Genomic DNA, 15,000 nt, shown 5'->3' with positions numbered 1-15,000 from the left:
CGCAGGAATCCAGGCTGCAGCCACAGTTGCTGTTTCTCCTCTTTGTTTGCAGCTTTCAATAGATTCTCTGAGATACACGGCAATTTCCTGCAAGATAAAGCAGCAGCAGACTTTCGCCGCGGAGGGATGATTACGTGAAGCTGTTTATCGAAGGCGGCGGGGTCGGATGTGTGTGTGTGTGTGTGTGTGTGTGTGTGTGTGTGTGTGTACAGAGAGAGGAGGAGGAGGAGGAGTTCTCAAACACAAAGCGTGGACAGAGGAGACGGAGGCCTTCGGAGGGTCTCTCCTCCGGAATAACTCGAGTGTTCATGCAGGAGCCAAAGTTGGTCGTCGAGGCACCTTCAGGGTTAACTGAATGTGTTTGTCCTGTAACGTGTCTTTACAGTCTTCATCAGAGACTAAACTCAGCACTAGAACCTTCTACTTTTTGTACATATAAAATATAAACCTACTCACCGCTTCCTTTTTATCAGCCTGGCGAGCACTCTGTATAAACGCCGGCGCTGCAGCTGAAAGGTTTCGTCTCAAACTGTCAGAAACGCCACATCAGAGACACTTTATTAATCCCAGGAGGAGATCTCCTCTGTCAGGGTGAAGACTGACCGATCACTCAGTCGGACATGCTTCAGATGTGCAGCCTCAAAAAACAAAAAAAAAAATGAAAACGTGGAGATGAGAAATAGTGGCGATAAAGATAAAGACTTGAAGTCTGACGTAGAGGAGGAAAGGTGTGAAAGATGTGGAACCTACCTTAAAGTCGACCACAGAAGCTGATCAAATGTGGAGATGTGAGGCTGTCAGGAGTTCAGCTCAGACCGTCGCTGAGAGTCGCTGATCTGACACTAAATGTGAACACGATAATTATGCACAAGAGTTCCAAACCCACCACAGAAACGCCCCGCATGTCTCCGCATGAACTACCTGATGACACTTTGATTTCATGCATTATTATTATTTGGTTCATAGAAGCATTATGATGTTAGTTAGCCTTCAGAGGAGCTCGGTTCTGTGCAAGTGGCGACCTGAAACCGATGCTGGAGTGTCCACTAGAGGCTGGCTGCAGTACCTGGAGTGTCCACTAGAGGCTGGCTGCAGCAGCACAGGAAGTCACATACACACCCATTCAAACAGCCTGTTTTTACAGCAGACATGAACATGTTTACAGCCTGCTTCAAAAAACCAAATAGGTGTGATTAGCTCATGTCTCCATCCACACACACTGTACGGGGGGGATGTTTCGATAAATATTCACTCCACATATTAATTCTCATTTTTCTTGTCTTCTGTCTGTTGTTTTATTTATGAGGCCTTGAATTGAGGCTTCAGCTGCTCTGACCTCTGAGGATCGGGCCTCCGTGATCACCGGTCTGTTGCTGCCATCTACTGGCCGTTTGTGGTAACAGCAGCAGTTTGCAGTATATATATGATAAGATCAACTTTCTTATCTGTCAGCCAGTTGTTTTCCCAAGTTGCCTCATAGATTTAATTTATTAAATATGTTTTTTTTTAATTATTTTGAATTTTGAAATGTTTTTTTCATTTAAAGCAAAATGTAAGAGAGAGAGAGAGGACAGTTCCAGGATGAGCTGAGAGGGCCAGAGGAGGAGAGGGAGGGGCTTCAGCTTCCTGATAGCCTGTTTGTTGTTGTTTTTTTAAGGAAACGAATAAGAATGTTACAGCAGCTCAAAAAACAAAAACAAGAAAACGGGAGATATAAACAACATTAATGGCAAAAAAGTTTAAAAAGAACAGCTTTGAACAAGTTTACATTGATTAAATAAATGAAGAAAAAATCCATTAAATAATACTGGGAATAAACAATATCTGCACTTTGAAATCTGAAATTAATGTATGAATTTAATCAAAATGTTGTTTAATACGCGTTCATATTATTTGAGTATTTTTTATCTATAATAATTGTTGGCACTATTATGAAACATGTTAACTCTTTTTAGAATAATTATAAGTATTTGGTAGTTTGATTTAGGCTCCAAACGCTAGGTGGCGCTCCACGTTTCCTTTTAGTAATTTCCGGTTTCCGCTCCAATTACACATGAAGAAGAAGCAGCAGCGCCTGTGGAGGAAGTCGTAGGTTGCATCTCATCTTTGATGTGTAATTTATCCTTAAAATGAACAAACCCCAGGAGTTTGACTCGTATGAGATCGAGGAGCCGAGCGACGAGGACCGAGCGGAGAGCAGGTACGAAGCCGGGAAACCGTTAACGTCAACGGAAGTGACGCTTTTAGCAGCACGAGGCTAACGCGCTAACAAGCATGCTAACATGTAAACAAAGTGAGAAGCGCGTTAAAGTTAATATCTAAGTCATTTAAATGATTTATTAATTTAAATGGGTTTGGGCCTGCTGGAGATTATTTAACTGCTGATGTTGTTTTATGTGTAAAAAAAAATGATATCGCGGTTAAATAAAAATAAACCATTTCAAAATAAAACATTTAGGTAACGTGAAAATTCTATCAGAAATGTAAATTGTTCTTGTAAAATTCGTTTAGTTTAGTCTACTTGTTTTGAGAGATTTTTAACTGTTAGTTTTTTTTTCATGTGTTAATTAAACATTTATATACAGAGAAACAGAAGTGTAAATGGTTTTTGTTAATTCTGTTGGTTCGGTTTAAGTGTGAACTTGTGTGTCCCCTCCAAGTTCGGAGGACGAGCTCGACGTGCTGCTCAACGGCACTCCGGAGCAGAAGAAGAAGCTGATCAGAGAGTATCTGACCGGGGAGAGCGAGTCGTCCAGCGGGGATGAGTTCGAGAAGGAGATGGAGGCGGAGCTTAACTCCACCATCAAGACCATTGAGGGAACCTGGGGTCCAACAACAGCAGGTAAAACACACCTGGAAGTACTAAATGGAAAAGGAACAAGTGGTCGGCATCTAAATCTACAAGACTGAAGTGAAGATGAATCCTCCTGTTATTTTGTTAACTCACTCTGCGATTAATTCAGATTTCTTTTTATCCTTCAGCTGAAAACTCAGGAAGCCAGGGAGGCGGTGGCGGTGGCGGCAGCAGCGGTGGTCCTGGAGTCTCTAACCCTCAGATGTACGATGAGGTGTACTTCGACTCAGAGGAAGAGGACGCAGCAAGTAAGCACCTTCAGTGTCCACGGACGAGTTTCTTTATCACAGTTAGTAAAATAACCCAATCAGTTTTATTTCATCTTCTCTCTGTTTCTGTTCAGGCAGCTCGACGGGCCGGAGGCGGCGACAGCGGACCGTACAGACCAATGACGAGCTGCTGTATGACCCTGACGAGGACGACAGGGACCAGGCCTGGGTGGACGCCAGGAGGAGAAGGTGAGACGCGTGTTTCCTGAGTTTCTGCCTCCTCTCATCTTTTGAACTTCGAGCCGGGTTCAGACGACGAATACGATTATTTTATCAATTAACTGTTGATAATAAGGAAATGAAAAAAATTGCACGCAACTAAAACATTGTTCCACTTCACCATCGCTGTGACAACAACACTGAAACTCAGATGAACTCAAACTGTTGCGGTTTGTCTTCGTCTGCAGGTACAACAGGAAACGACCGGCCGCCGGGTCTCAACAACGGGCTCAGGCTTTACCCCGCAGCGACGCCATTCTCAACTGTCCCGCCTGCATGACCACGCTCTGCCTGGACTGTCAGAGGTGAGAATTCAAAAGGTGTCGGGGTTTGATCATGCTCATGTGTCGTATAGTTTGAATGAACCATTGACAGTTCTCTCTTTCTTTTTAACAAAACACCTGATGGGCTGTTTGTTTTGTTTCTTTACTGTCATTAAACGAGCGTACAAAGAAATTATTTGGCTTCACCTTAAAGTGCACGTAACTAAAAAGGAAAACAACAGAAGAATGGTATTATAAGGTAACTCTAATTAAGTTTGGATGGGCTGTGTGTGGTATTACAGGTAGCAGCATAATAAACTATGGATAGATATTGCAGAAATACAAAATAAATATTTTAGTCTGAAACGTAAAATATTGCACATGCCAGAAGTGTGTAGTGAGGAGGGAGGCTGCATGTCCAGGTTCTGTTTTATTTAAAGTTCTGAGACGTTAATAATTCAAGAATTCACTGATCTCAAAGTTAACGGATGAACGAGTCACAGAGTCAGATTTCTAGATTCACTAGATCCACCTGCGTGTTGGTTTTTGTTCACTCAGGCACGACAAGTACCGCACTCAGTACCGAGCCATGTTCGTCATGAACTGCAAGGTGAAGAGAGACGAGGCGTTGCGCTTTAAAACCCAGCCGGAGAAGAAGCAGAGGAACAGGAAGAGGAGGCGGGGACAGCAAACGGAGACGACAGTGGACGGGAGACCGGAGCCGACGCCGGAGGGATTGGACGTCGACGAGGTTTACAATCCGGTTCAGTGCTCCGAGTGCTCCACGGAGGTCGCCGTGTTCGATAAAGACGAGGTCTATCACTTCTTTAACATCCTCTCCAGCCACTGCTGACTCACCAGCACGCATCGTTTTATGTCCAGAGGGTTTCCGGGATTTTTTTCACCTCGCAGCAGCGCTCGGATTCTTCCGGGCTGAGAGGGAAGAGTCCAGCTGCGGTTTCTCCGTCGGCCAGAATCGGATCATAAACTCTGAAAGTGGACACATGGTCACGAGACGTTCCTGGAGAGGAGGAAACGTCTTCTGCAGGGAAAATGTTGCAGCTCCTCGTGTTGCTGGACTTTGAACATCAGAACATGAATAAAATTTTACACTCGTTGACACTAATCTCTAACTTTAAATCAGTACGTTAACATGTCAGGAAAGGTTGATTATTCAACACAATGAACAGAGGAAACTGTTTGACATTAAATAGAATCGAGAAAACGGTGATTAAAAAACACAGTCACATACAGTAGGTAGACCTACAGGGGGCGCCGGACCTCAGCACAGAGTCGAGAGCGTCACAGCTGAGCAGACGCACGTCCACATGAGAGAATCAGTTGGTCGTCAATTTTTTTATTTTTTTTATTTGCCATTCATTAAATTCTAAATCGCACGTTTGAACATTTCATAATGTTGCATTTACAGGTTTTGTGTCTTTTATATTGGAAGCTTTTACTGCCTTAACCTGAGAGTCATTTTATTTTGAAATAAAGTAAAGCCCTTCTGGTAGAGTGAAGGTTCAGACAGGAAGTTTACACTCTGTGATCGTGGCGGAATGTCAGTGCCCCAGTTTTTGCGTCGTTGGATGGCGTGCGCCCATTCACGATGGATCCGTTTGTGGAACATCGGCGCCACAACCCGTGATCAGCTGTTTACACATCACAGGAGAGAGTACAAGATCACAGTGCATGTGGCCTCGTCTCTCTGAGGAGGATCTGTTGTTCATTCAGTGTCATGTTGATAAAGTGATGAAAAACACGACCAGACGCCTGTATGTTGTTTTATTTTGAAATGGTCTGGATGCTCTGTATCTTTACTTGTAGACTTCCTGTCTGGGTTGTCATATTCTGTAATGCTTGGTGCGTGTCTGCTAGCAGCCTGTCATGTTGGGCTGAATGAACTTGATCTAAATCTAAACTCACAGGAGTGTGTGCAAACAAGACCGTACCGCTCTGTTTGGTGTGTGTCCCACCACTGTGACATCACAAGGAGAGAACATTTGAAACAGCATTTTTATCTGTTATAAGACTTCTGCAGACCACAAACAAAGCACTGGATGGTTTATTTGATTTTGTCTGTAGACTCTCAGGTTACCCAGATAAATGTTGAAGAACATTCGAGAGGTGGATTTTTATTTATTTTTTATTTTATTTTTATGTCCTCTTGGCTGCGTTCATTGGAACACAAGCGCTTATGGTGCGCTTTATTTTGAAACCGGATGTAGGAACTCCCTTGTGCGCGTCACAGTCCAAATGCTCGAACGTGACGTCGCGATTGGCTGAAAACGAGCAGCTCATGGCAAACGTCTTACGTCATCGCGTAGGACGTAAGTAACACAGGCGGCCGGGACTCGAGCAGCTGGTGGTCCGTGAAGTTGTGATAATGGCGCTGGGAGACTGCTGGAAGCAGCTGTCGTGGTTTTATTACCAGTACCTACTGGTGACGGCGCTCTACATGCTGGAGCCCTGGGAGAGGACGGTGTTCAGTATCCTTCATCCGTGTGAAACAACTTCCGGACAGGCCGAGCTAACATGCTAACTTTAGCCAGAACGCCGCTAACCAAACTCCCGCTGAAATGTACACAACTTTTATAGATTCACGTTTAAAAAAGTTTGCCAAATGTGTTTAAAACATCAGTTAATTTTTTTACATTGTAAATGTCTTTATATCAAATTTGGCTTATAACTTGTCTGTTGTGAATCTAAAGTGTCCGCCAGCCGTCAACTCGAAGGAAGTTCAGACTTCTGGTTTTAATCAACCTGGATAATTTTATTACACTGATAAATGCGCCGAATTAAAGGAATAACCCTGTTGTTTAGGGAAACGATCAAACTTTGCTTTGGAGTAATCGTGTTTATACCGGAGAGGGAAGTTTAGAGGTCGAGGCGGTGTCGAGGCTTCAGGGTGTACAGGTGTGAGTCTCACTCTTACAGGTCATCAGCTCCAGGTGATGCATGCACGAGGATCGGTGTGTACTTAGTTCTGTTCCTCTGCAGATCACATGAATCCGTACAGCTGCTGTCACGCGCTCCTTCCTGCAGGCTCAGGTGTGAATAAGTCAGAGGTCGCTCAGCTCGTTATCAGAGTGCAGGTTCCTTCAGGATCTGATGTCTGTTGACGAGAGGTAAACCTGATTTACACTCAACTAGAAGACCTCAATCAGGTGACAAATCTTCGGTTTACTTTCGACACGGTAAAGAGGCTCTGCTGCCTAAAGAACGTAAATGAATGTCTGCTTTGTGCGGTCAAGATGAAAATCTTTAAACGTTTCAGATATTCTCCCGTGTTTCCTCCTCCTATGGATCGTGTCTTGCACCCACATCGTCCTTGCTTCGTGTCTGATTGGGACATAAACGATCATGTATGTACAGACTGTTGTCATGGAGACAAGAGGGACGTGCAGCGCTTTTCTGCCCGGATAAAACCTTACATGAACACGAGGCGTTACTTATAAGAATGTCCTCGAGCCGCACACATCGATCATGGTGCTCAAACTTCCTGCCACGTGTTTCTGTCTCAGAAGTTTGTCCTTAGCTTCTCCTCCTCAGACTCCCTGCTCGTCTCCGTGGCCGGCATGGCGATCTACACCGGCTACGTCTTCATGCCGCAGCACATCATGGCCATCCTGCACTACTTCGAGGTCGTCCAGTGACATCGCGACACAGCTTGTCTGTCCACAGGTGTCGTCCGTCTCTGGCTTCTGGTCCGTCCACCCGCCTGTCCGTCTGCTGTCTCCGGGGCTCCAGGTGGGGACTCCTCCTCCTCCTCTCGTCCAAAGATGATTTCATACCAAAGGTGAAAGCTGCGAGCGGCGTGCAGGACGATGTTCTCCCTGGGACTGTTTGTCTGTCACTGAAATGTTTGTGAAGGATGTTTCCTTCTGGAGGTGAAGCCTTAAAAGAGCGTGTGCTTGATTGTTTCCCACATGTTTTATTTTTATCTCCATCAATCGAGCACACCATGCTATTTTTGAAAAAGTGTAAATTATTCCGATGTCTGCTTGTTGTCTTTATTCCGTGGAGATATGAAACCATTGTTGTCTTAGAGATTTATTCAGGTATGAGCCGAATAAGATTAGACCAAGTCTTCAGTGTTGTTCTTTTATTATTATTTTGAACATACAGATATCACGCAATGTAAACGTCGGCCAACGTTCAGGATCCGAGTAATCCGGCTCACAGATCCACGATATGAGTAAAACTTCTCGGGGATCTGAACGTTCCCGGCGTGTGCTGGATCACTCTGAGTCTCTCCGTGTTTGGCAGTTTGACTTCATGAACGAGACACTGAAACACTCGCACCTCGTCCAACATCACAGACGCTCAGAAATAAGTCATTTCCTCAAATTACTGAAGGTTAATAAATGTCAGCTGTCCAGTCTGACATGGTTTAAAGTAATAACTGAATGATAAATATGCAGATCAACATCTTTCAGCACATTGAATAAGACAAAGAAGCTGCAGCTCTCCTGAAGTGGGCGTCTTGTCTGGAGTGTCCTCTCGACATCTTTGTTTACATCACAGTGAAAATGTAATTCACGATGTATCGCCTGTGATTGAGAGAACATCAGACTTTAAAGAAGGACGGTCCTGTCCTGTTTTCAAACTGAAATATCCCCCCGTGTATAACGCTGAGCTGTTACTCTGGGATGCAGGTTTATGATGGTTAAAAAACCTTCAAATGAAACTTCGAAGTCTCCACTGATGTTTAGAGCTGCACAGCAGGGGACACTAAAGGTCTCCTCTTTGCACAGAAATAATTAAAGTTTCCAGATTATATCAGAATCTTATTTTATATTCCTCCACGTAGAGAAGTGTGATTCTCATTCCTTGCAGCACTGTATCTCTCCTTTTGTACATAATCTTGTGAACATTTTGTAAAGTTTTGTAGTTGGCATGAAGGATGAAATGTTTGCTTCTGCTGCTGAATACCTCTCTGACCAAACTGGAATCATTAAAGGGATGTTTCACTGACATGACGCCGATTGTTTTCACTCACTTAAAGGTGTTTTGTTTGTTTTTTTGTCATCTTTTAACCAATCAGCCGGGAACAGAACACTTAGGTAACAAACGAGTGTTAAAATCCTGCAGTTCCTGGAGTGTCCACTAGAGGCTGGCTGCAGCAGCACAGGAAGTCACATACACACCCATTCAAACAGCCTGTTTTTACAGCAGACATGAACATGTTTACAGCCTGCTTCAAAAAACCAAATAGGTGTGATTAGCTCATGTCTCCATCCACACACACTGTACGGGGGGGAATGTTTTGATGACTCAGCAGTTTTGATTGGATGAAGGATCAGAGTTATTCACAATAAGGCGTGTAGCTGACCTGATTGACAGGTGGCTTAAAACCCGCCTCAGCTCTCAGCCTGTCGCCCTCTGCAGGGACAGATGGATCACGACACCCAGACCTCGTCAGTTAATATATTCAGTATGTGTGGTTAACAAAGATTATTGGCATATATCTGGATATTTTTAGTCAAAAGCATTAGTTTCACTGTTTAAAGACATGATGCTAACATTTTTAGCATAACCTTTTAACTTCTTGTTATTTAAAGAATAAAATACAAATTAAAAACATCACCTTGTTCCCGTAGTAGTTTTGTTCTTTCTTTCAGTTTTTTAATTCCAGCACGAGTCACTAGATGTTATTCGACATTTAAAGGAAGCATTATTCTCCTCGTATAGAGTAACCAGCAGGGGGCAGCACCGAGCAAACCGCCGCTGAACACAACTCCAGCTGGAGCGCGAGGAAGGGTCCTCGCGCCATATTTGATTTTTTTTTTTTTCACACTTTATTTATAATCAAAATCTGACTATTACAAAAATCACAGTTTACATCAAAATTTACAGACTGAGCTTGACTTGATAAGACTTAATACACAAACAAACAAACAAAAACAAGAACCATGAACAAATAGAACAATAGAACTTAAAACACAAATATCTGAGGTCTAAGTTGGAAGCAATGATTTTAAACCTTGAGTTAGTTCAGCAGCTTGTTTAGTTCTAATACGCCATATTTGATTTAACTCCTGTTGTTTTTTTTTAGATTTAATATCTCTGGACTACATTACTGGGAGATTAATTATTTTTATGGCTGCAAAAAGAGCGAATCGACGCGGATTCTGCTGAAACACCGCTGAGCAGTACTTCCGGTCTCCACGGGTTCGTATTTTACGTCTATAATTCAGATTTTCTGTTTTATTTTTGGTGTAAATGCCTTAAAGGGCAGACAGCACGGCTTAATAACACATTTGTTTAACATAATGGTTTTTAAATCTTCCTAAACATGAACACATGAGATCAAACATCATCACGGTGTTACAGTGAAATAAGTGACCGTGTTATCTGGCGACTCTCCTCCACGCCTCTTAGTTTTATTTTAATTCGACATGTTATTAAAAAAAAAAACAGAGGAGCCTTTGAAGTTTTCTGTTTTTGTAACCATGACAACAACAGGTGCTTTTTGACCGGAAGTCGCCAGTTAACTGCCCTGTGTTCTGTTTCCGCTTTGTCTGTCAATGTTAGCAGCTTTTTTCATTGTTTTAAAGTTAAAATGTCTTTAGTTCATCCCCTCTCCTAAACAAAGCAAAAAATAGAAATAACACAAATAAGAATACACATTCAAATTGAAGATATTAATGAATAATATTTACATGTTTACAGTTTAAATGCTCTACAATGCTCCAGTCTGTGTGATGATTTAGTTTTGAGTCAGTTTGGATGAAGGATATTTTACTCGTATACATAAAATGATAGAAATAAAAGAAGCTGTGGTGTTCAGTGTGAACTGTACGAGGCGTTCACAGGTCGTCGACTTGCTGTAGGGGAGCTGGGAGGAGACAAAGGCGTGGATACAAACCTCTTCAGAACATTTTTAAATAAATCTGAATCTTAGTTTCACACAAACTTGAATTGATCAAAATATAAAAGTGTAGCTGTGAACGTCAGTGTGACAGATTGATCGCTCAGCATGTTACAGGATGTTTCAGGACAAACAGTGACGCAGGTTGTTCTGCAGAACTGTCCCCATCATAAAGTCATCAATCAGCAGCTTTGTTTAGAGCTCTTTACGACTCCCAGTCTTCAACAACACGTGACACTGACATCCAAACAAACCTCAGGCGTTATTCTTCAGAATACAGCGCGTGCACACACACACACACACACACACACACACACTCTTTCTGGCAGCGAAACAGAGGAAACACGGCTCTGGTTACTGGTTAACTGAGACGATGAAGACTTTCTCACGTACGCACATCAAGCTGCAGGCTGGAGTTTGAACGGCCCCCCACACACACACACACACACACACTCGGCTGTGGCTCAGTGGTAGAGCGGGACATCCATTTCAGGTGCTCAGGAGAGGAATAAATCTTTTCAAGAACACAGACTGTCTTAATATCACCATGGCAACGAGAGAGCGTGCGGGCTGCATTCTTTGGTCATTAAAAACAGGAAGTTACCTCTTATCAGACGGCTGTCCTGTGTTTGTCCATCAGGGACGTGTCTGGACTTTTCAAACAGGGGTGGTCCACCTTGGGACCGGACTGATGCACGGGTGGCGAGCTGTTTGTGGGCACGTCTGTGTGACTCATGATATCTGCAGCCACCATCACCGTCTGCACACGACCCGACGCCACTCCCACAAACACAACGTTTCTCCAGCTGTGCCGCGGCCGACTGGAATCAGGGCTCTACCTTTAAATGTCTTTTCTCGCAAACCGTGGAATAGCGTTCGTCTTCTCGGCTTCTTCGTGGACTCAAAAACAGAGAAACGCAAAGTCAGAGTTTGAAAGCACTTCGATGACTGCGAGCTGTCAAACTTACACACAAACATTGATTGTCCTTTTTGACGTTCCAGAGCACGAGGACATTTTTTACGAGTTCCACCATGAAAACAGTCAGAACATGTGATTTGTTCTAAAGTCCCGCCTCTGATCAGGGAAATAGCCAATCATAGATTTGGATTTCGGGGTGGCACCTGTAGTGGCCAATCAGGTTTCAAGGGGGGCCCACGCCACCCCCTCTGGACACGCCCCTGTTGTGGATATAAACAATTTGAGTGTGATTAGATGATGATGATGGACAGCTGTCTGATCTCTGTTTACAGAGACGACAGGAGACCATTAAACTCGTCTTGTGAGACGCCGTTTTGTGATGCACACAAAACGCTTTTTAAGTGATCGTGAGAAACTTTGTGCACGTGCATTATTTCCTCACAAACTCCTCGTGAGCGACAAAACCACAGAATGGTTTCCAGATCATTTGGGGGTTTTTTTTTACCCCGTGTTGCCTTCAGGCGTCCATATTTGCTGCTGTATGAAGTACACGTGACACGTTAAAGAGGCGGCATCTTCAAACAGAAAACCTCCGACTCGCTGTGAACTTCTCCTTTGTGTTTTCACTGTGTCCTTCAGATCCTGATTGGTCGGGGGGTTTGTTCCCCTCCAGCAGCAGGAAGTAGACAGAGCGCTGCAGCGTCACGTACGCATTCCTCACAGATGAAGGTGGTGACGGGACGCGACGTGACACGCCTGCTTCACCGTAATGACTGTGACCCCCTTCACTTAGTGAGAACTTTATCATCAGGTCCAGGGCGGGGTCAGATAAGCAGCGACGGAAAACACACGACACGCTCAGAAGAATGTTTACAGTCAGCACGACGATTCATCTTTTATTGAGGTCAAAGATTCAGAACGTCAGACGGGATCGCCTTCACAGATATTTACATTTTTTAAATTCATTTTTGAGCTTTTTAACAAACCCGTCATTAAACGAAGGGTGGATGGAGTCAGAAACCAGTGACGGAGGGTCCACGTGTCGGGAGGGAATATGAGGCCGCCCTCCGTACATGAGGCTTGCAAACCAACCTCTAGGCCACCAGCAAATTCTGAGACATACATCAAACATTTAGTACGATTTCAGCCGGACTAACTTCCTTCATAGACCTTGAATATGAACGTTTGAAGTCTGAGCGTCGTCCCCTGCCTGTTCCTGCAGGGGGCGCTTTAAGCCTCCTGACAAACCGTTACACGGCGCCCACCTGTCAATCAGCTCAGCTACACGCCTTATTGTGAATAACTCTGATCCTTCATCCAATCAAGACTGATGAGTCATCAAAACATTCCCCCCCGTACAGTGTGTGTGGATGGAGACATGAGCTAATCACACCAATAGACTGGTGTAGTTTTGAGTCCTAAAACCAGGAAGTGAGTTAGCATTTTAGCGCTGTGGTGCTAACCTCTAAAAGTCTAAATGTGGATTTTGAATGTGTTTGTGTTTAGACTGAAATAAGGTCTGTGGTTAACACAAGCTGAAGAGATGTTGATGTTTTGTTAGACGAGATAAACTACGTTAGCTAAGACCCCACTTGCTAACGAGTAGCTAACTGAAACTACAGTGGTTGTCATGGAGACGTTAAACGTCATCACGCCGGGAACTCTCTCCCTAATCCTCCTTACAGCCTCTAGTCATGTTTTTCAGTGCTCTTGTAAATATTAGGTTCATAAACAACTTATTAAGCTAACGTTTAGCTAGCTTGTCAAATCCGCTGATTAGATCGATGAAGCCTAACGGTCATGACGTCATTATAAACCGACTGCGGTGTAGTTAGCTTGTAGCATAACGTTAGCTTTTTACTTCTCTGGGCTGCATTAACTCTTCAAACTTCATATAAATGATGTTCATCTGTAAAGATTATCCTGCTGAACAAAACAGCAACGCGTCAGAAACGTGTGTTTGACACAGAGATTATTTTCTGCAATGATCCAAAATCCAATGCAAAAATCCCAGAGGCGAATTTTCGAAGGGTTGGCCTGCAAAAATATGTCATTACTATACCAGGTTTTTTGAAGCAGGCTGTAAACATGTTCATGTCTGCTGTAAAAACAAGCTTTTTGAATGGGTGTGTATGTGACTTCCTGTGCTGCTGCAGCCAGCCTCTAGTGGACACTCCAGGTACTGCAGGATGTGACACTAAAGCATCAGCTTCATGTTTTAAACAGCTGAGGCTGCTGCTTGATTTACAAACTTTGCATGCATTTAAAAGTCCGGCTTGATCAGAAAGTAAATCAAATGTTTTTATACTGATATTAAATACACAGAAACCTTCTTTGTATCATTGGGATTCTTTTGTTTTGGTTTTCTGATCAGCTGCTCTGACTGCTTGCTGCGCGTGGTCAGCGTCACGTTCTCTGTTTACCTCCTCACAGGCAGCAGGGAGGGAGCACGAGGCCTACATGCGGCTCGTGGAGTCGTCAATGGCGGCGGGCACGCCCATTGCGCGGGCACGTTGCAACCCGGCGTGACTCCAAAGCTCATCTGACTTTATTTACACTTCGAAGGAAACAAATAACAAGTCGGATCACTTCCGTCTGTGCGCGTGTTATTAAAGTGGTGAGTGCAGATTGTTTCAGTGAGTTTATAAATAAAGTTTTATTAAATCAAAATGAGTTCAGTGTAAAGAGTGATCAGAGAGGAGGCGCGGACTGACCCCCCCCCCCCTTCTCCTTTCATAGTGGACATCTCATCCAGCACGTCGCTCTCTCCCCACACGTAGCCCAGTCACTGCAAAGAAAACACACCAGGACCGGAAGTGGCACAGTCCGCCTTCAAAACAAAAGCTTGACATGAATGCTGTTGATGTGCTCTGATGGCAGCTGCTTCATTTCCCCGAAGACGAGACGATAGAAACAGGCTGACTTTATAGTCTGTGACGATAACATTAGAGATGTGTCTTTGTATGTTACCGATCATTGCGTGTCGATATCTGAGTGTTCGTTTTCTTTTCACATCAATTTGTTAATTTTTGTTAAAACATTACAAAATAGATACTAAAAAGACTCTAAACAACATTTGCATTCATAATTATTTCAGCTGTAATCAATGACATTTGCTGTGTTCTGACTGTTTGTTTACACTGGAAAAAAACAACAAACAGCAGAGAGTGAAAGGTCAGACTTGAACCCGGGCCGCCTGCTGCAGAGCTTCCATGGAGCACGTGCACTAACCACGGGGCAACCTGCGCCTTGCGTTGCAGAGTCATGATGGCAGCCTCCACTCACAGCTGATTGACAGGAGATCAGATGCACTTAGCTTAGCTTGAACAGGGATGTTAGAAAAAACAATGATAATTCATTTGTCAGAGGAGGGTTCTAATAAGAGGTTGTTGATGAACGTAAGGACATGTTAACATGTTTAAATGTTATTGTTCAGGAAATGTAAACTGTTATAAATGCTGTATGGAGAAGTTTGTGAACTCCTGAGCTAAAAGATTATTTTCTCTTCTTACACTTCTAAAGACATCTGATGTGAAGCTGCAGCGCTTTTATTTTGAAATCAAGAGCCGGAAGTAGTATCTTTGCACCTATGAGAACTTTCC

The 15,000-nt window shown here is 43.6% G+C and overlaps 3 protein-coding genes across 3 annotated transcripts in view; all 3 read left to right on the top strand.

The window, feature by feature from the left end:
- The first annotated feature begins 2,022 nt into the window (after positions 1–2,022).
- Positions 2,023–5,370, top strand: eapp (e2f-associated phosphoprotein). Its single transcript, XM_079369650.1, has 6 exons — positions 2,023–2,200; positions 2,661–2,842; positions 2,983–3,102; positions 3,198–3,312; positions 3,531–3,647; positions 4,164–5,370. The coding sequence occupies exons 1-6, from the start codon at positions 2,130–2,132 to the stop codon at positions 4,456–4,458; spliced, it is 900 nt and encodes a 299-aa protein (XP_079225776.1). The 5' UTR covers positions 2,023–2,129; the 3' UTR covers positions 4,459–5,370.
- Positions 5,371–5,883: 513 nt separating this feature from the next.
- On the top strand, positions 5,884–8,582 carry sptssa (serine palmitoyltransferase, small subunit A). The gene is made up of 2 exons (XM_079369652.1): positions 5,884–6,094; positions 7,158–8,582. The coding sequence occupies exons 1-2, from the start codon at positions 5,992–5,994 to the stop codon at positions 7,259–7,261; spliced, it is 207 nt and encodes a 68-aa protein (XP_079225778.1). The 5' UTR covers positions 5,884–5,991; the 3' UTR covers positions 7,262–8,582.
- A 1,050-nt stretch (positions 8,583–9,632) lies between these two features.
- egln3 (egl-9 family hypoxia-inducible factor 3) overlaps positions 9,633–15,000 on the top strand; it is a 12,714-nt gene continuing 7,346 nt past the window's right edge. Inside the window, exon 1 of the mRNA XM_079369651.1 lies at positions 9,633–9,779. The gene's annotated coding sequence lies outside the window, so the exon portion shown is untranslated. The remainder of the gene's footprint in view (positions 9,780–15,000) is intronic.

Source organism: Symphodus melops, assembly GCF_947650265.1.
Source record: "Symphodus melops genome assembly, chromosome: 19".
In the NCBI taxonomy this organism is placed as follows: Eukaryota; Metazoa; Chordata; class Actinopteri; order Labriformes; family Labridae; genus Symphodus; species Symphodus melops.
The sequence above is the reverse complement of the archived record's forward strand: the minus strand, read 5'-3'. Positions and strand labels throughout refer to the sequence as shown.